Source organism: Triticum urartu, chromosome 4 (genome assembly GCF_003073215.2).
Source record: "Triticum urartu cultivar G1812 chromosome 4, Tu2.1, whole genome shotgun sequence".
Taxonomy (NCBI): domain Eukaryota; kingdom Viridiplantae; phylum Streptophyta; class Magnoliopsida; order Poales; family Poaceae; genus Triticum; species Triticum urartu.
Window position 1 is genome coordinate 322,071,516 of NC_053025.1, and position 21,726 is coordinate 322,093,241.

The following is a 21,726-nucleotide window of genomic DNA, read 5'->3' on the forward strand; positions in this document are numbered from 1 at the left end:
CACTTCTCCGATTTGGGTCTGAGCTTATCAGGTTGAAACTTTCTCACATAAGCATTGCAACCTCAAACTTTAAGAAACGACAGCTTAGGTTTCTTGCCAAACCATAGTTCATACAGTGTCATCTCGACGGATTTAGATGGTGCCCTATTTAACGTGAATGTAGCTGTCTCTAATGCATAACCCCAAAACGATAGTGGTAAATCAGTAAGAGACATCATAGATCGCACCATATCTAATAAAGTACGGTTACGACGTTCGAACACACCATTACACTGTGGTGTTCTAGGTGGCATGAGTAGTGAAACTATTTCACATTGTTTTAACTGAAGGCCAAACTCGTAACTCAAATATTTTACTTCTGCGATCATATTGTAGAAACTTTTATTTTTGTTACGATGATTCTCCACTTCACTCTGAAATCCTTTGAACTTTTCAAATGTTTCAGATTTGTGTTTCATCAAGTAGATATACTCATATCTGCTCAAATCATCTGTGAAGATCAGAAAATAATGATACCTGCTGTGAGCCTCAATATTCATCGGACCACATACATCAGTATGTATGATTTCTAACAAATCTATTGCTCCCTCCATTGTTCCGGAGAATGGAGTCTTAGTCATCTTGCCCATGAGGCATGGTTCGCAAGCATCAACTGATTCATAATCAAGTGATTCCAAAAGCCCATCAGCATGGATTTTCTTCATGCGCTTTACACCAATATGACCTAAACGGCAGTGCCACAAATAAGTTGCACTATCATTATTAACTTTGCATATTTTGGCTTCAATATTATGAAAATGTGTATCACCACGATCGAGATCCAACAAACCATTTTCATTGGGTGTATGACCATAGAAGGTTTTATTCATGTAAACAGAACAACAATTATTCTCTAACTTACATGAATAACCGTATTGCAATAAACATGATCCAATCATATTCATGCTCAATGCAAACACTAAATAACATTTATTTTAGGTTTAACACTAATCCCGAAAGTATAGGGAGTGTGCGATGATGATCATATCAATCTTGGAAGCATTTCCAATACACATCGTCACTTCACCCTTAACTAGTCTCTGTTCATTCTGCAACTCCCGTTTCGAGTTACTATTCTTAGCAACTGAACCAGTATCAAATACCGAGGGGTTGCTATAAACACTAGTAAAGTACACATCAATAACATGTATATCGAATATAGCTTTGTTCACTTTGCCATCCTTCTTATCCACCAAATACTTGGGGTAGTTCCGCTTCCAGTGACCAGTCCCTTTGCAGTAGAAGCACTTAGTTTCAGGCTTAGGTCCAGACCTGGGCTTCTTCTTGAGCAGCAACTTGCTTGTCGTTCTTCTTGAAGTTCCCCTTTCTTCTCTCTGTCCCTTTACTTGAAACTAGTGGTCTTGTTAAACATCAACACTTGGTGCTCTTTCTTGATTTCTACCTTCATCGATTTCAACATCGCGAAGAGCTCGGGAATTACTTTCGTCATCCCTTGCATATTATAGTTCATCACAAGTTCTAGTAACTTGGTGATGGTGACTAGAGAATTCTGTCAATTACTATCTTATCTAGAAGATTAACTCCCACTTGATTCAAGCAATTGTAGTACCCAGACAATCTGTACACATGCTCACTGGTTGAGCTATTCTCCTCCATCTTGTAGGCAAAGTACTGTCAGAGGTCTCATACCTCTCGACACGGGCATGAGTATGAAATACCAATTTCAACTCTTGGAACATCTTATATGCTCCGTGGCGTTCAAAACATTTTTGAAGTCCCGGTTCTAAGCCGTAAAGCATGGTGCACTTAACTATCAAGTAGTCATCATACCGAGCTTTTGTCAAAACGTTCATAACGTCTGCATCTGCTCCTGCAATAGGTCTGTCACCTAGTGGTGCATCAAGGACATAATTCTTCTGTGCAGCAACGAGGATAAACCTCAGATCACAGATCCAATCCGCATTATTGCTACTAACATCTTTCAACTTAGTTTTCTCTAGGAACATATAAATAATAAACAGGGAGCAACATCGCGAGCTATTGATCTACAACATAGATATGCTAATACTACCAGGACTAAGTTCATGATAAATTAAAGTTCAGTTAATCAAATTATTAAAGAACTCCCACTTAGATAGACATCCCTCTAATCCTCTAAGTGATTGCGTGATCCATATCAACTAAACCATGTCCGATCATCACATGAGATGGAGTAGTTTCAATGGTGAACATCACTATGTTGATCATATCTACTATATGATTCACGCTCGACCTTTCGGTCTCCGTGTTCCGAGGCCATATCTGTTATATGCTAGGCTCGTCAAGTTTAACTTGAGTATTCCACGTGTGCAACTGTTTTGCACCCGTTGTATTTGAACGTAGAGCCTATCACACCCGATCATCACGTGGTGTCTCAGCCCGAAGAACTTTCGCAATGGTGCGTACTCAGGGAGAACACTTATACCTTGATAATTTAGTGAGAGATCATCTTATAATGCTATTGTCAATCAAAGCAAGATAGATGCATAAAAAGATAAACATCACATGCAATCAATATAAGTGATATGATATGGCCATCATCATCTTGTGCTTGTGATCACCATCTTCGAAGCACCGTCATGATCACCATTGTCACCGGTGCGACACCTTGATCTCCATCGTAGCATCGTTGTCGTATCGCCAACTTATGCTTCTACGACTATCGCTACCGCTTAGTGATAAAGTAAAGCATTACAGGGCATTTGCATTGCATACAATAAAGCGACAACCATATGGCTCCTACCAGTTGCCGATAACTCGGTTACAACATGATCATCTCATACAATAAAAGTTAGCATCATGCCTTGACCATATCACATCACCACATGCCCTGCAAAAACAAGTTAGACATCCTCTACTTTGTTGTTGCAAGTTTTACGTGGCTGCTACGGGCTGAGCAAGAACCATTCTTACCTACGCATCAAAACCACAACGATAGTTCGTCAAGTTAGTGCTGTTTTAACCTTCTCAAGGACCGTGCGTAGCCACACTCGGTTCAACTAAAGTTGGAGAAACTGACAACCGACAGCCACCTGTGTGCAAAGCACGTCGGTAGAACCAGTCTCGCGTAAGCGTACGCGTAATGTCGGTCCGGGCCGCTTCATCCAACAATACCACCGAACCAAAGTATGACATGCTGGTAAGCAGTATGACTTATATCACCCACAACTCACTTGTGTTCTACTCGTGCATATAACATCTACGCATAAAACCTGGCTCAGATGCCACTATTGGGGAACGTAGTAATTTCAAAAAAATTCCTACGCACACGTAGGATCATGGAGATGCATAGCAACGAGAGGGGAGAGTGTTGTCTACGTACCCTCGTAGACCGTTCGCAGAAGCGTTATATCAATGCGGTTGATGTAGTCATACGTCTTCACGATCCGACCGATCCAAGTACCGAAAGCACGGCACCTCTGAGTTCTGCACACGTTTGGCTCGATGACGTCCTCGTCTTCTCGATCCAGCAAGAGGGGCGAAGTAGTAGATGAGTTCCGGTAGCATGACGGCGTGACGACGGTGTTGATGAAGAACAATCTCCGCAGGGCTTCACCTAAGCACTACAAAAACTATGACAGAGGATAAACTAGAGGGGACGAGGTTGCCGGCACACGGCTTGGTGTTTCTTGATCTGTCTTTGGTGCTAGCCCTGCCCTTCTATTTATATGTTGAGCCCTGGGGTCGAAACTTGGAGCAAAAGCCTCCTCAAAGTCGGTTTTGCCCGAAAGGCAAGAGTCTTTTCGGACTCCAAGGCCAGACGCCAGGGTTCTTGGCGTCTGGACCCAGACGCCAGGGACCCTGGCGTCTGGCCCCTGGACTCTGCAAAACTTCCTTTTGCGCTTTCCAAGAACCTCATGGGCTCTCCCCTTTGGCCCAGATAAAGTGTTCTCGTGCCCAAACATTTCGGGAAGCATCCGGAACCCCTTCCGGTGAATTCCGGAACCCTTTCGGAGATCAAACACTACTATCCACATATCAATCTTTACTTCCGGACCATTCTAGAGTTCCTCGTCATATTCGTGATCTCATCCGAAACTCCGAACAACATTCGGTCACCAACATACATAACTCATAATACTATATTGTCAAGGAACGTTAAGCATGCGGACCCTACAGGTTCGAGAACTATGTAGACATGGCCGAGACACCTCTCTGGTAAATAACCAATAGCGGGACCTGGATGCCCATATTGGCTCCTACATATTCTACGAAGATCTTTATCGGTCAGACCGCATAACAACATACGTTGTTCCCTTTGTGATCGGTATGTTACTTGCCCGAGATTCGATCGTCGGTATCTCAATACCTAATTCAATCTTGTTACCGGCAAGTCTCTTTACTCATTCTGTAATACATCATCCCGCAACTAACTCATTAGTTTCAATGCTTGCAAGGCTTATAGTGATGTGCATTATCGAGTGGGCCCAAAGATACCTCTCCGACAATTGGAGTGACAAATCCTAATCTCGAAATACGCCAACCCAACAAGTACCTTCGGAGACACATGTAGAGCACCTTTATAATCACCCAGTTACATTGTGACGTTTGGTGGCACACAAAGTGTTCCTCCGGTAAACAGGAGTTGCATAATCTCATAGTCATAGGAACATGTATAAGTCATGAAGAAAGCAATAGCAACAAACTAAACGATCAAGTGCTAAGCTAACAGAATGGGTCAAGTCAATCACATCATTCTCCTAATGATGTGATCCCATTAAATAAATGACAACTCATGTCTATGGTTAGGAAACTTAACCATCTTTGACCAACGAGCTAGTCAAGTAGAGGCATACTAGTGACACTCTGTTTGTCTATGTATTCACACATGTATTATGTTTCTGGTTAATACAATTCTAGCATGAATAATAAACATTTATCATGAAATAAGTAAATAAATAATAACTTTATTATTGCCTCTAGGGCATATTTCCTTCAAATAACACCTTCATCAAATCTATAGAGAGAATTTACATTTACTACATGTGTCGGGTTATTAAGACCATGTATTCTTAACATCTTCAGCTTTAATACCCTTTTATTTCATAGATATATTTCCCTCTTGCATATCTTCAGGACTGAGAAATAGAATATCCCTTTTCTTCGGAGTTGGCTTAGGAGTTGGTTTAGGAAGTATCCAATCATTATCATTGCTCAATATATTATTTAATAGCAATTCAGCTTGCTCAACAGTTCTTTCCCTGAAAACACAACCAACGCAACTATCCAGGTGGTCTTTGGAAGCTTCGGTTAGTCCATTCAACCGTAGTTTTCACTAGTGGCTTCTCTCGAGAAAAAAATAGCAAACGGTGGGTAAATGGATTACTGTTGGGCAATTGATAGAACTTCAAATAATCATGATGATATCTAGGTAATGATCATTATATAGGCTTCACGTCCAAGATTAGTAGACCGACTCCTGCCTGCATATACAACTATTACTCCACACATTGACCGCTATCCAGCATGCATCCAGTGTATTAAGTTCATAGAGAAATGGAGTAATGCAATAAGAATGATGGCATGATGTAGACAAGATCTATTTATGTAGAAATAGACCCCATCTTGTTATCCTTAATGGCAACGATACATACATGTCGGTTCCCCTTCTGTCACTGGGATCAAGCACCGTAAGATCGAACCCATCACAAAGCACCTCTTCCCATTACAAGATAAATAGATCAAGTTGGCCAAACAAAACCCAAATATCGGAGAAGAAATATGAGGCTATAAGCAATCATGCATATAAGAGATCAAAGAAGACTCAAATAACTTTCATGGATAAAAGCATAGATCTGATCATAAACTCAAAGATCATCGGATCCCAACAAACACACCGGAAAAGAATTACATCATATGGATCTCCAAGAGACCATTGTATTGAGAATCAAACGAGATAGAGGAAGCCATCTAGCTACTAACTACAGACCTGAAGGTCTACAAAAGACTACTCACACATCATCGGAGAGGCACCAATGGGCATGATGAACCCCTCCGTGATGGTGTCTAGATTGGATCTGGTGTTTCTGGACTCTGCGGCGGCTGGAATTGATTTTCGTTGACTCCCCTAGGGTTTCTAGAATAATGGGGTATTTATAGAGCAAAGAGTCGGTTCGGGAGGCACCCGAGGTGCCCAGGTGCGCCCTGGTGGATTGTGCTCCCCTCGGAGCACCCCCAGGCGCTTCTCCGGCCGATTGGATGTCTTCTGGTCCAAAAAAATCCACCAAAAGTTTCGCTACGTTTGGACTCCATTTGGTATTGATTTCCTGCAATGTAAAAAACATGCAGAAAATATCAACTGGCACTTGGCACTATGTCAATAGGTTAGTACCAAAAAATGATATAAAATGATTATAAAACATCCAAGAATGATAATATAACAGCATGGAACAATCAAAAATTATAGCTACATTAGAGACGTATCAGCCCCTGTTGCGTAAGGAAGAAGAGGCGGGCCCGGAGCTCTACATCCGGCTCCACGCCTAGGTAGCCCTCTAGAGCATGGCGAAGTCGGCAAGGTGCAGCACGGCGTTGGCACCAAGGTGGTGTGGCTGTAGCCCGAAGAAACTAAGGAAGGAGCGGAAGAAGGTGCTCGCGGGCAGGCCAAACCCGCACTTGAAGTGGCTGAGGAAGACCACACGTTTGCCCTCCTACGGCTGCGGCTCCTCCTCACTACCCGCCATGTGCGCAACCACCTCCGTCGCCGGCGGCAGCCGCCTGGTGTCACAGAGGTACTGGATGTCCTCCTCGTTGGACTCGGACCCCTCCTAGGACTCCTTTGGCTGTGCCATCAGCGGAGCTTCTCGGAGGCACGGAGTACGACAGCAAGAAGAAGACTGGGGTGGCGTCGGGGCGCTGTGGCGGGGGTGCGCTCGAGATTTGGAGGAGAAGAGGAAGACGAAGGGAGTGCGAGGGGAGCATGTGAGGGCGTTTCCGCCGTGCCCCTCCCTCTGTTTTATAACCACGATGGGACGTGGGGAAGTGGGATTGGTTGTGCCCATGATTCCACTTCCCAGCATTGTGTGGGCATGTTTTCCCCCATGGCTTAACTACATGGAGAAGTGGAACCGCCCCCCGCTGCCACAATAAATCCCCCATGCGCGGGCCGAGGGCGCGGCATGGCGGGGCCCAGCCCACTATTGCGTCCCATCACGCGCGTTGCCTATTAGGGCCTCGCCGGCCACTGTTCACCACGTGGCGCTGCATCGAGCCGCGAAAGATGCCTCCTTCCCCTTCAAGACTCGACTGGCGTTTCGCTTTGCCGCCCAGGCCGGGAGGCCGCGATCCGGCTTCCGGAAGCTGGCACATAGTGGGTGCTGCCAGGACCCGGCGACCGCAAGCTTCACCAACCCGATCGCCTCCTTAGGGGGGTAAAACTGCGAAGGTCCTCCTGCTCGAAGTCGGCGTGCCTTCATAGCTACGGGGACTACTGTCGGGGGAATGACCTCGGGCAGTCAAGGAAACTCGGATCCTTTTCAGAAACATCGGGGCTGGCAAAGCCCCTCAATCCGGCTCGCCCCTGGTCGGCTCCCCAGTGCGACCCAACCAGTTACCGCGACCCGGCCAGCCAACTGGCGCATGCCGGCCGTCCACAAGAAGTCAACCCACAACGACAAGTAGGCGTGGCTACAGTATGCCCTCCTTTACGGCGGCCCCGCCAGGCGCGGCTACAGTATGCCCTCCTTTACGGCGGCCCCGCCAGGCGCGGCAGCGGCGCTCCCCATGCCTCCACCCGGGGCGGGCGGTGTCCCGGAGGCGTGGCCCTATAGTAGGGCAGCTCTGACCATCCCACGACGCACGGCGAGGCGCGCCACAGTACCTAGCAGCCGGCCGTACCCGCGCCCGGCGGCCCTGGTATGGCCCGCACCCAGCGGACCCGGCAGATCCGGCGGCTCCATGGCCCCCATTGCCGGCTCATAGATACTGACACCAAGGCCCCGCGCCCATGTAATATTCCCATTGTAACACTGGGGGTCGGCCTATAAAACCCCACAAGAGGCCTCCATGCACGGGGCGATCATCAGTAGAACACACACTCACACTCATGTAGAGGAGAAGCATCGCATGCATTGGCATGTCTTCTTTCCTCCCCCGAACAGCTCAAGGAGCTAGCCTATATCCACTTCATATAAACCACACTGGGCAGGACTAGGGGTGTTATCTCTTCGGAGATCCCCGAACCTGGGTATGTCTCATGTCACACACTTGCTCGTGCCAACCTCGCCTCTGGAACCCACCGGTGCCCTTATGTCTTTCCCCTCTTTTAGCCATCCCATGGCATCTGCCGTGAGATCACCACGACATCGTCCGAGCCCTCTTGTAGGACCATTCCACGGCAAGACAGAGGAGGACCGCATAAAGAGAGAGTTCTAGGAGAGGGCGTGGCACTACTCCGAGTGGGTGGAGGAGGATGCGTGACATAAAGCTGGATATGCCATCGGCTTCTACTGTTTGATCGCCTCCCTGGACTACAACCGCCGCATGTATGAGGCGACGAGACAGAAAGCTAACGCTGCACTCATATCAGCCTCAGGGATGCCGCCTATGCTCGCAACGACAACACACAGGCCTTCCTTGATCACGTGATCAAGGAATACGATGCTCTGGAAGCCTCGCCCCACAACGAGGTCACTTCCCAGAAGAGGGGGACGTTGTAGTACAAATTTCTTGTAAATTGGGAAATGCATTGGTTTTGCTTCGATTCAAATGCGGACATGCTGATCATTGCATGCTTGCATGTGTTATGCAATAGTGAGTCCACAAAGTTTATAGTGATCATCTGCCTTGTGCACTCTGTTTTAAAAAATTGAAAGGATAATAGACAAACCATATCACGGTGTCAAGAAGTCTTGTTATGTCACATATCGTTTCTGAATAAGCACCAACTAGTTTCTGATATGTTTCCTCTTAAATTGGTTCGAATCCAGACATGTCGATTCACACATGTTTTTTAGATGACCGACACATGTTTTGGTTTCATGGAGAAAGTACTGAAAATCCAAAGGATTTTTATGAAACCAGAAATTTCGGGCTAGTCAGTTGAAAAAATTGTAAATAGTGGATGTGAAAAAGTTGCATGCGGGTGTGAAACCAGGAAAAGGAGTAGATAGTAAATTCCTGGAACTCATCTCTCGCAACCGTCTCCTTAGCACTCTCACGCCCTTCCAGATTTTGGCCAACTATAAGTACCGCGCCGCCCACGGCGGTGGGCACAATAGTTAGATTCATCTCATACCAGTCCTTGTGCTCACCCTCATCCCTTCCAAACTCCCGTGCATGCCATGACGCTGTCGATCCCTGCCCAATGCGGATCGCCGCCCCACTCGAGGGAGGATGCATCCCCACAACAAGCCAAGCGAGATGCACCATCGCACAAAGCAGAGGACAATGCCTCATCACCCCTAGCTGAGGATACCGAGCGAATAGCCAACAATGACATCGCCCGAGCGCCTGCCCCGACGAGGAGAAGCTGTGGGAGGCATTGCGGACAGCCATGCACATTGAGAGACAGGCATCCATGAAGGCCGAGGTGGAGGAGAGAGCCATGCATCAGGCGCCTTGGGAGGCCCACGTGGCCGTCGACGGAGAAATGGAAGCGGCATGCTCATGCCATGGCTGAGAGGGCGGAGGAAGACGTCAAATGGATGGCCATTAATGCCAAAGGGTCCATGTGACTCATACGCCTGGAAGTACAAAGATTGGGTGTATGCTGCCTGCGAGGAAGGGTACCTATGAGCGCCAGATTACTTGACTAATGGGTTTGCGCTGGAACGTCAGTGACGCGCCGCTGAGAACCTCGCGAAATGCGAGGCAGAGGAGAAGGAGCTCCCCAAATGTTGTGGGAAGAGGCGACACTCTAGAGAAATCGTCGAATAATGATGAGCAGGAACTCATATGTTTCAAATTAGATATTACCATCATCCTTCAAAATTGTTACTTGTTTGGATAATAAAGTATTTTAAAATTGTGAAATTCTTGATCCAATATGTATGCAATTGTGGAGAAGTACATTTTCAATATGTATGCAATTGTGTGTACCAACCCCCAACCCCCTCCTCATTTATGTGGAAAGAAATCACATGCAAAGCAATCAACAATAATCTAATAAATCGACAATAGCAATAAATCGCTTGTAAGCAAACAATAATCTCAATCGCATCATATCTTTTCTTGCATCTTCCTACGAATTCCCTTCCTTACATTTCGTAATTCCAGAGAACATTAGCGTCCATATATGTATTAACTTACATGTGGTGTGTTTGAGTAAATTGCTCAAAACTACCACATTTGTGGCTAGGGTACTTTAAAACCACCGCTTTTACCAAAAAATGCAAAATACCACCAACTCCGTGGCAAGTGAGGAACAAATCACACTTACTCGGAACTAAGCCGCATCTAACAGCGAAACTGGCTGGTGTGGCCTGTCTGTCGGGCTGATGTGGCAAAGACTAGTCCTAGTCAATGTGTTGACCTACTGAGGTGGACGGGGTCCCACTTGTCAGCCACACATCTTATTTCCCCCTCTTATCCTTCTTCCTCGCCTCTAATCTGCTCCTGCGAGCACATCACAACCTGCAGAAGTGGAAGCAAGCACCGACGGAAGCAATAGCAAGCCGTGGTGGAAGCAAGCGGCGAGGTGCTGGTCGTGGACGAGCCAGGCGGCGCGGTGCGGCAGGATGCGATGGGTGTGCGTGGAGCGATGCGTAGCCACGTCCATCACCGTCCATCTGCGGTGCCAGCCACCACCTCCAGTCACACCCCTCTAAGTGGCGCCAGGCTGGGTCTCCTCATGCCCAGGACGGGCCCGACGACACCGGCGAGGTCATGAACTGGAGGAGGATCCAGTGGGTGGCATGCCTACTTCGTGTCGCCCTCGGATCCATCATCGGGGTTGCGCGTGTGGGGGGAAGGGGGTAGGGAGGTCAGCAGTGCTTGGATCCGTAGCCGGGCAGCGCAGGGAAGCCGGCGATGCTTGAATCCATCGCCGGGTTATGGAGAGTGGCGGCGGTCATGGAGCGTCTGGGGATTGCGGTAGTTCCTCGCTGGGTGGCGCAGTGCCACGTTGTGGCGGCTAGCCGGAGAAGGGGTGGCTGTTAGCAGTGGGCACCGACGGCGGTAGGATCTTGGGCGCCTAGGCGGCAGATCGGGGTGAGTCAGCTGTGAGTCATGGAGTTGACAATGAGGAAGAAGAAAAAGGTGGAGATATGAGAGACTGACTGGTGGGGCTATCCTCAGTATATTGTCCAAGTTGGCATGCCAAATCAGCTTGACATGTGGGTCCCATCTGTCAGTTTTGCTGTTAGACGCGACTCAGTTTCGAATTAGTGCGATTTGTTACTCACTTGCTGCGGAGGTGGTGGTATTTTGTGATTTTTGGCAAAAGCGGTGGGTAGTTTGAAAAAATGTGGTGGTTTTGAGCAATTTACTCAGTGTGTTTGTATGTACAAAGGTTTTGTAATGTTGTGGGTAGTTTGACAAATATCATGAGCAATTTATTAGCACTTTGTGAATATGAGGTGCATTCATGGATAAATACTCTGATCACTTTCAGACTTTTTGGGATCATTATAAGAAAGTAAATTGAGCACTCTCAGAATTATACGCAATCCCTTGAGGAGCACGTAGAAACTTCGTTATATTTGTTTTACTAAACAAAGTGACTACACTAGTTTTTCAAGACAGTACAGATGCAGACGCTCATGCATACATGCATAAACTCTGTAGTCGATGGTAATGTGTCCTCCCATTGAACGAACATCGCCGGAAAGAGTGCAATAGTTTTTCGGCCCTTTGAATATGTAACAATGCCCGTGTAGCAACCCAAAAAGTGACTGCACTAGTTGTTCTGCTTGTTACCATGGCGACCGTGAATGCTACACATGGGCATGCATATGTGACCATTCGCCTCCTCGTCTACGCACGGCTGTGTGACTGATCGACAAGGGGGGGTAAATTGTGTCATTTGATGTGCTCCTTCTCTTGCGCCAAGTGCGCATGATGCTTCGTGTAACGAAGCCAAATGTCGCATTCCATGCACCTCATGTGGCTCCATTATGCAACGCAATAGGCTAGTTGGTGGTGCCCGGAAAGAGCTATGAGCGCCAGCTCTCTCCTAGCAATGTAGCTAGATGGTGAAGGGATTCTCCTTCGCGCCCATCTCCTTTGAGACTAGCGCCAAGTTCGTTCGCTTATGGAGGATAAGCACCACGACCATAGTGAGCTTTCAGATATGGCAATGGAGCGTGATGTCAAGGCTGAAAGAGGATGAACTATTTGGTCTCGGAGGCGGTCACCTATCCGGCCATGGTAATGTGGACGGATGTGGAGGTTGTAGGATAGAAGATGAACTCTTTGGTCATGGCGACAGTCTTCTTATAGCTGTGGGCGGCTGGGCGCCGAGCGCCTGGTGGGAAAAAGTGGAGGCAAAAGTTGGCGCCGGAGAGGATAAGTGGCGTCAATGGCCGATGGCAATTGGCACGCGGCCAACCGCTAGTAATCGCCACGCTACAGCACTGAAACTTTGCGTCCGCCTTCGTTAGGCGACAAGATGAGCCGTGTGGACCGATAGAACAAGAACATCTATTCTTACGACTCCGCTAGACTTACTATAAGTAAAGCAGTGCCATCACTTTGATCGAGAACTGGTCAATACCGTATTGGCATTGCAATATGTATTGTGTGCTCCACTTCCTGCGTTCGGGGCATAGGAAGCACACACTGTTTAAGTCTCAGTGTCCATTATAAATTAGATACTAGGGGTTCGCCAATCACGTTTGTATATGTATTGATTTAATTTATTTACGTGTGATATATTTTGTATATGTATTAATTTACATGTGGTGTGTTCATGTTTGCATATGAACTTACATGCATTAATGAATATTCTAAGCACTTTGAAATTTTTTAGAAGCAATATCAGAAAGTAGATTGACCACTTTCAGAAAATGTGAACAAAGACTTTCACCAAGTGAAGTTCAGCACTAGATAAGTCAGCTGCAAAAACAATTAGTTATTTTACGATTTATATTTTAGAAATTGGCCCTTTCAACATTTTCTATGACACTCAAATCCGTCGTGAAAAATGCACATGGTTAATGACGGGAAAAGTGTCGCCTAAAATTAGGTCTGAACATCACCAAAGTTGCCACATGGAGCTACACCTGGGAGAAATCAACTAGTGATGGTTTCTATCATAGAAAATGACCTTAGGCAACGGTTTGCTCTTCGCCACCAGGGTTTTTGTCATGGAATAACACATATTTTGTCGTGTTATCTAATCATATGTGATTATCAAAATTGCTTAGATTTACTAGATTGATTAGCATCTGTCCGATCTAGGCATGAGAATTATCTATCATGCATAATGAATTAGTGCATTTATAAGTGGGTTTAAATCACATTGCATTTACGTGACATGCACAATTTTCATGTTAAGATATTTCTTTGCTTATGGATAAATCACTCACATAGTTTCAATCGTAAAGACTGAATTAGTACTCCAGATGCCATGGATTAGATCTAGGGTTTCCTTGCCTCTTGTTGGCGCCGCCGGTCCACCTTATCTCCTATGGTCCTTGGACCATGGAGGCACGGTGGATCCCGGCCTTTGCCGGCAGGAGGGCTCCGTTCTTAGATGCTTTTCTGAGTTTTGTTAGGGTTTGTGTCATGCTCAAGAAGACGAGGCAGCGGCGGTTTCTTGAAGATGGAATAAGGTCCTCCCCGCCTAGCTCCCGTCCCGGTGATGTTTCAAGCATCGCCGGAAGGCGTGTGGAGGTTTGTCTCCGAAGGATCTCGTGGGATCCAGTTAGCGTTTGTCTTCGGTGGATCCGAGTGGATCCGATCTTCGTTCGTCTACGTTTGTGTGTCTGCAGGTTGGATCCTTTCGGTCTATGCTTCTCTTCATCGGCTGCAGTTGCTATTCTGGTGAGCTGGTCCTATGAGGCCTTAGCACGACGACTTCCCGACTGTCTACTACAACAATGTTTGCCCGGCTCCGACGAGGGAGGAGCGATGACGGCGGCGCGCCTTCGCCTCGCTCCAGTGCTTGTAGTTGTCGCTAGGTGGTTTACGGACCTGGATGTAATTTTTTTCTAGTGTTTGTTGTACTACCTTGACAGTTGATGAATAGATCGAAAAAAATTTCGTAAAAAAAAGAATTAGTATTCTATATAATATTTAGAAATGTATGTTTTGGGCCTCACGACCGCCTACATCCCTAGCAAAAAGGAGGCCAAAACTTTCATGACTTGTATGCAGAGCGATAACACAAACGCTAATGTTTTGATATTCTAATTCCTTAATTATCACCAAGTTGAGGGCATTTGGTCTAGTGGTATGATTCTCGCTTAGGGTGTAAGAGGCCCCGAGTTCAATTATTGGAATGCTCCACCCTTTTTGCATTGTTTGATGATTGTTGTCAGTAATCAGTGTAAAGTTTAATCTGCATCAGTCTCTGAATAATCATCCTCCATTTCTAAATATAGAGTGTATAGTTTTTGGCACGGAAATTAAAGAACGCACATGAAGTGAAAATTTCTTAAGTTTTGGGCGAGAATACATCTCACTAATTGACATGCGAAAATAGAGGAGCTTGCATAATATAAGTAAGTATAATCAAATCCTTAAAAAACATATGCAAACGAGTGGTGCAACGCATTGCACCTTATATTTCGGATTTTTTTCTCAAAAATCTATACACCTTATATCAAGGAACGGAGGGAGTATTAATTTTGTGCGAAGTTTAATCTGCATCAGACTCTGAATAATCATATTAATTTTGTGCGAAGATTCACTCTCGTCTAGATTAGCCTCAGATCCTGGACAAACTTTGTTTGAAACTTGGCGTTCACATCTTGATGCTAGTGCGAAATTTCACTCTCGTCTAGATTAGCCTCAGATCCTGGACAAACTTTGTTTGAAACTTGGCATTCACATCTTGATTAGCATCGCTACTTGATGGACCACAAAGGAGGAGCAAATTAAATTAAATGAAGTTTAACAAGAGGGTCAACTAATGTACTACTGTACATCATCATCATCACACACACACAGCCATATAAACAGTCATATACATCCTTTCAAAAAGAAAAAGAAAAAAACAATCGTATACATATTCATACAGTCTGCACGCAAGACGGATGTTAGCACCAATGTCAATACTGTATGTTCCGGCGATCGGTGGAAACGCTTCTTACAAGTTCCTTCCCGGAAGGAATGGTGAGGTCATGCTAATACTTCTTGGCGTTGGCATTAATGGCGAGGACGTTGCTTGAGAGCTCCGCGAGCACCTTCTCGTAACCGCCCAGGACTGGCTTCAGCTGCGGGCGGTCGAGGAAACCATCGTCGCAGGTGTCAACAGCGGTGCGCGCCGCGTCGAGCGCGCTGCCCGCCGTCCCCTTGTCTCCTCGCTTGAGCGCGGTCAGCGCCGAGTCGAACTCGTAGTTCATGTCGTCGTAATTACTGATGCAGTCTTTGATGGCGCCCTTGGAGAGCTTGTCCACGTGCGGGTCCTTGGACACGTCCGTGGCCGCGTTCTTCGCCTCCACGATCTTGGCGCGCACGGCATCTATGGCCAGTGTCAGCACGCCCAAGAGGTTCTTCTGCCGCCCTGGCACCGCCGCCGTCTCCGGCAGCCTGGCGATCGATGCCTCACACTCGTACGGGTAGCTCGTCCTGGCGCACATGGACTTCACCAACGGGCTCAGCATCCGGAGCACCGGCTGGGGCACCGTCTCCGAGTAGGACTGCACGTCCACCTCGGGCTTCGTCGGCGCCGCGTAGCCGTCGGGCGAGTCGGTCGCTGGGACGTTGCCATCGGGCGAGTCGGTCACCTGGACATTGCCGTCGGGCGAGTCCATCGCCGGGACGTTGCCGTCGGGCGAGTCGGTCGCGAGGACGTTGCCGTCGGGTGAGTCTGTCGCCGGGACGTTGCCGTCGGGTGAGTCGGTCGCAGGGACGTTGCCGTCGAGTGAGTCTGTCGCTGGCTGGGCCTTGCTCGGCGTGACATAGCCGTCTGGTGTGTTAGTAGCTGACATCTGCGTTGTCAGGGTGGCATAGCCGTCGGGAGTGTCTGCTGCAGACATCTTTGGTTGGGCCGTGGTCGGCGCGGTGTAGCCGCCTGGGGTGTCAGCCGCGGGCAACCGTGGCTTGGCTTTAGTCGTCGACGCTTGGTATTCATTGGGCGTGTCGACACCTGGCATAGATTCGTCGGCCTTGGCCTCCATGGGGACAGCATCAAAATCCTCGTCTGATGCCTTGCTTTTGCTTTTGGAATTCTTATTGTCATCGTCGTCCTCGTAGGACTCGCTCTTGCTTTTAGATTTCTTCTCGGCGTCATCCTCCTCAGACGAGTCGTTTTTCTCTTTGGATTTCTTCTCTTTCTTCTTCTCATTATCGTCATCATCCTTGTTTTTCAATTTCTTTTCTTTCTTCTCATCATCGTCGTCATCCTTGTTTTTCAATTTCTTCTCTTTTTTCTCATCATCATTGTCATCATCATCATCGTCCTTGCTTTTAGACTTCTTATCTTTCTTCTCATCATCATCATCATCATCATCATCATCATCGTTTTTGGATTTCTGCTTGGTGTCATATATAGAGTCCTCGTCTTTGCTTTTGGAATTCTTCTCCTTTTTCTCATCATCGTCATCATCCTTATTTTTAGATTTCTTCTCTTTGTCCTCCTCCTTGTCCTCGTCTTTGTTTTTTGATTTCTTCTCCTTCTTCTCAGCATCATCGTCCTCGGAGATGTCACCCTTGAGTTTGGATTTCTTCTCCTCCTTGGCATTCTTCTCAGTGACGGCATCCTCGTAGTTCATCTGTCCTTTGACTTGAGCGATGACCTTGGCCTCCTCCTTGAGTTTCTTCTCGTCACTCTTACTTTCAGGTTTCTTCTCAGGCACAGCACCCATAATATAGCTTGTGTTATCGACGACATCCTTAGCGGCATGCTTCTTGCTATCGGGCCCAACTGATTTCTGCTCGGCTGCATAAGCGTCTGGGTCGACACTCGCGATACTGAGTTTATTGGCGAGGTCCTCTTTGTGGGCGCCCTGTAGCAATTTCTCCTTGGTTTCCTCCTCAGCAGTCATCGCCGATACGGGCGGCGCGGCGGCAACCATGAGGAGGAGGAGGAGGAGGGCCGGAGCGAGCTGTGCCCTCATTGTGATCATCGGGACAGGGGTGGCGGTGGTGCGGGGAAAAGTTTGGACTGGAGGCCATAGGAGAGGAGGGGTATTTGAACCGGGAATGGGAGTAGGTGGTTGGCCGCGTTTGGGGGAAAATGGGAGGTCGTGCCGGTCTTTGCCATTTCCTCTGAGAACTATAACCGATAACATGCAACTCATCATCATCCTGCATAATTAAGCGCATGCCGTGAAGGCAGGACAACAGATGGACTACAAAAGACTCAGAATTTACCACCCATTGATCCGCTAAAAATAGTATAATAATAATATAACTAATTTCCCGTGTGCTTCCACCTTTTTTTTTTAGGAAATGTGCTTCCACCCTTGACGGGTGGGACTAGTATAGAATCTAGGCATACGGTGAAAAAATAGAAAAAGGATCCTGGGCTGTTGGATCAAGGATGTACGCTACTGATTCATGAGGATAGATCTGTATTCGTAACGACACAACTCTGTGCAAATATGTTCCTGTGCTCCCAGTAATTTGCTTCATGTCCCTCCCCTTCAAGTCTCTCTGTCGCTCGCGTCCCCGTTCCCCAATCTCTCGTCGACGGGGGCGGCGGCCAGGCAGATCCGGTGCTTCCCTGGTGGACGACGGCTACTCTCACGGCACCTGCTCCCTGCCTCGTCCCCTCCTACCCCGGCATCCATGTCGCTTGGCGCCGTCCCCAGGGCACCCAACATCACGCTGCGCATCGTCGTCAGCGACCGGGCCGCCGCTGCCGCCACGGTCTCCTCCTCCCTGGTGGCCGCAGGCGGCCCGCCCGCTCAGCTGCATATTCTATATCTGGAGGCAACCTGGTACTGGTCTAGTGCGCCGTGATGCTGCCACGGTCTCCTCCTCCCCGGTGCTCCTAGATCCAATAATATCTCACCGGAGGCAAGCCGGTGGTCCTCGATCTCCTCGCCTCCTTTACCTCGCAGGATCAGCAGCAAGGTCAGCTGCGTTTCTCCCACTCCCCTCTCCCCTCTCCCTCCTATAGATTTCTCTCTAGATTTCTCTCTAATGGTAGCTTCCCTCTCCTGTGACGACTTGGATGGCTTTCATTGGTGTTCTTTGATGATTAAACATAGCATGATGCTTACTGATAGGACTTAGTTGTGGTATGCTATCCAAAAACACATGGGTCTGTCAACATTTGTCATTGTAGCTCATATTTTGTACTGTGTTGTGTTCAAGAAGAAGCATATCCATCTATTGAAAATTTACACATATGCAGTGTATACGTACATGTTTGATTTTTGTTCAGAATTTGGTTCTCCTTTTAAATATGCATTTCGTATTTTCCAAAAAAAGTGGTTCAATGGAGGTTGAGCTCCAAAGCGCCTCACCCGTGGTTTTAACTATATTTGATGAAATGGACAAGCTTACTGCTTTAATTTTCAAAGGAGTGCAGAGAGAGTTGGAGCAAAACCAGATGGACATAGTAGATTCTGGTGAGAGGCTGAGAAACTTGAATATGACTAGCAGTGTGTTCATGTGTTGTTTTAGATTTTTAAATATCGAATTCACCTGACCAAAATAGTTAGAGAATAGTGTATATATTTAACCGAGAAGTTGAAGTATATCATTATTGTTTCAGTTTGCATTCATTGTAACCTTCCGCGTGTAAAATAAGACTGTACCTTCTAATTTGCAACCTGGCAATTGGAGATGACTTCCTTAATTTGATATGTTTCAGGAGACTCTTAGTATCTGGATTTTGTGCAAAACACATTTAGACTCTCAGTACCCCCTTTAGGTTGTATCGCATGGTTGCATATGCTTAGTTGGTGGCCTGGTCTCTAGTGTTGTTTGATAGTGGTGACTGGTGACCGTCAAATTTGTCTCGACAAAAGTATTGTTACATTTTGTGCTTCCTGTCAATCTCCATGTATTTGAACCCTGGAGCTGGCAGATTTTAACAAATTCCTCTCTCTTTGAAAGGGCGGAAAAGATCACGGTCCTTTTATTTTTCTCGTTGAAAATTAGTTTTTCTCTAAGCATCAATAACTAATAAAATCCATTTACTGGTCTGGGTTGTAGATTTAAGGAGGAGGGCCATAGGTGCTTTGGAGAATGCCTTTTTTTTTGTTAACATGATCGATGCATTCTCTTCAAGCTTTATAGTCAAAACAAAATTGAATGTCTTCTTCCAGAAAAAGAAAAGTAGTCACACTTGTTTGCCGGAAAATCTTTTTGTCAACGAAAATGTGACCTGAAGGTCAACGATTGCTTACAGGATGACCTAACTTGTTGATTTCATGATTTCCAATATGCAAAAGGTAGCTTCTATTTTGCCTTCCATTCTTTCTAGGTGCACATTATATTTGGCGCATTGGAATGGGCGGCAAGTCTTGTACGCTGCCATTTTGTTCACTGGTAGTAGTGAACTATTTGTTCTATAGACCACAAAAAAAGATAAAATACGGTTCCTCAGATCACTATGATATAGGAGTATTATTTAAGCAGTACATGAACACATGCTGATTGGAGCCCGGTTATGATCGAGCCTAAAGCCAAAATAAAATAAAATCAGTGACAGTGGTAGAATCACTACAACCACACTGATGAACTGGTGAAATATAAAATTAAGATAAAATTGAATTGTCAAAGTCTGCTGCACTTTAATTGGTTTCCACAGTGTGAAGTGGTTCACAACTACTCTTTCTCGGCCATCTTGTTCATTTTTATTTCCTGTGTCGTTGTAGTTTTCTTTCACATGTGAATAATTGCCATTGTTGTGCGTGTAATATTGCACTATCTATGTGGTTAACTAGTTATAGCTACTATTGTTCTTGAATCATGACTGCTTTTGAGTGATAGAACTGTCCAGTTGCATCGAGGGATACTATTTGATCATACGGCTATTTTCTTATTTGAATATACGATGGTCTATTAGAAAATCCCAAAGGTTTATAGGATTGATGTCTAATATGGTTCTGCATTTGCATGTTAGCCTAAGTTTATCCGAACTTTATATGTAAATATTTGTGTTGCCTAATTCTGCCGGTGGTTGCCAATCTCACCTATGAACAGAATCTGCACCAAAGTGTTTTTTTGTACAAGATAAACAATGTTTTATAATCTGTTCCATTATTAGAGTTAGGATGATCCACAAAATAGCTGGCGGTTCTACCAGTACCAGCATAGAAGCATACCTCAGGTTGTGTTTTGGGATGAATTTGATTCATCACTATTTTTCCTTTCATGTGGTATGTGCAGCACACAGCGAGATGGCATTGTTGATGCATATTTATTCGATTAGATCATGAGCAATAAGTGCTTGACACTTGTACAGACATGTGCTAACTGAATCTTATTTGTTATTATGTTTGATCTCTCCTAGCGCAAGAAGCTCGATGAGCAATAAGCACTAGTAATGGAGGCAGAGGCAACAGCTTTTCTGTTGTGTGCCATCAAGTAGCAAAAGTTGATGCAATGCGATTATTTTGGTCCTTCATAATTAGTTTTGCATGAGATATACCAAAAATGATCCTCGCATGCTATGTTACACTTGATAAGTTATGTATGTGTGTCTCTTCTGTTGTGTTTGGTCCGGGATCGTGCAATTTGAAATGTATGTTTAGTTATGATTTCAAGTGGATGGATTAATGTTCTCATGTACTCTAATATTGGTGATGATGTTCACATACTTTTAGTGACCAACATGCTCAAATGTATGGATTTCTTGCATGGTTCGTGATGTAGCAGAAGCTACTAATGAAATCAAATATACATGGAATCTAGTACAGTACATATGTATATGCGGTTTTGTGTAAACCTAAGAGGAGAGGGGCACTCGTATAGGTTTAAAAAATTGTTTTATTTATGAAGGACAACTTGATTGATATATGAGAGATTTGAGGTGGTTACTGTAAGGACAACTTGATTGATGTATGAGAGATTTGAGGTGGTTATTGTAAAGACAACTTGATTGATATATGAGAGATTTGAGGTAAGTAATGTTCTATATATAACTAGTATTAGGGGGTTTTCAACACTGAGAACCCTCCATCTAAATCTGTACCAGTCATCGTCCATCCAATGGCCCAGGTTCATTTTTTCTATTTTTTCACCATAGACCCAGATTCTATATCACACCCTTGGCACATGGAGGGGCACAATGTACTTTTATGCATCTGGGCAGACAACAAAATAATTATTTTTATGCATCCAACAAAAAGTTTGGTTTTACATAGCATCAAACATTGATTCATGCATTCTGTCGATGAAGGACAAGATATTAGTTGCAGTATAAACACAAACTCGAGGTCTTCTTTCCGTTGAACCCATGGAGAACCAATGTAATAGAAAAAAATTAAGCTTCTTACCAAATGGCACGTACATCATTCTCTAGTATTTGTGTAGTGTCAGCGAGGATCATCATGTATATATATGTAGACAAGGACATCTCCAAAGCGGAGCCCAGACCGCCTGCAAGCATCTGGACCATGCGATCCAACATGTTTTGCCATCCAACGTGGTCCTGTATCCGTCCGCTGGCCCGTTCAAACGTCT

General features: G+C 45.9%; 1 protein-coding gene and 1 long non-coding RNA gene across 2 annotated transcripts; one reads left to right on the forward strand and one right to left on the reverse strand.

Moving 5' to 3' along the window:
- Positions 1–15,050: 15,050 nt before the first annotated feature.
- Positions 15,051–17,285, reverse strand: LOC125553823 (uncharacterized protein DDB_G0286299-like). The gene has a single exon (XM_048717512.1). It carries the CDS (start codon positions 17,208–17,210, stop codon positions 15,267–15,269), a length of 1,944 nt encoding a protein of 647 aa, XP_048573469.1. The 5' UTR covers positions 17,211–17,285; the 3' UTR covers positions 15,051–15,266.
- Positions 17,286–17,628: 343 nt separating this feature from the next.
- LOC125551592 lies at positions 17,629–21,167 on the forward strand. Its single transcript, XR_007302853.1, has 2 exons — positions 17,629–18,162; positions 20,555–21,167. It is a non-coding gene; the product is annotated as an uncharacterized LOC125551592 (long non-coding RNA).
- Positions 21,168–21,726: the final 559 nt, after the last annotated feature.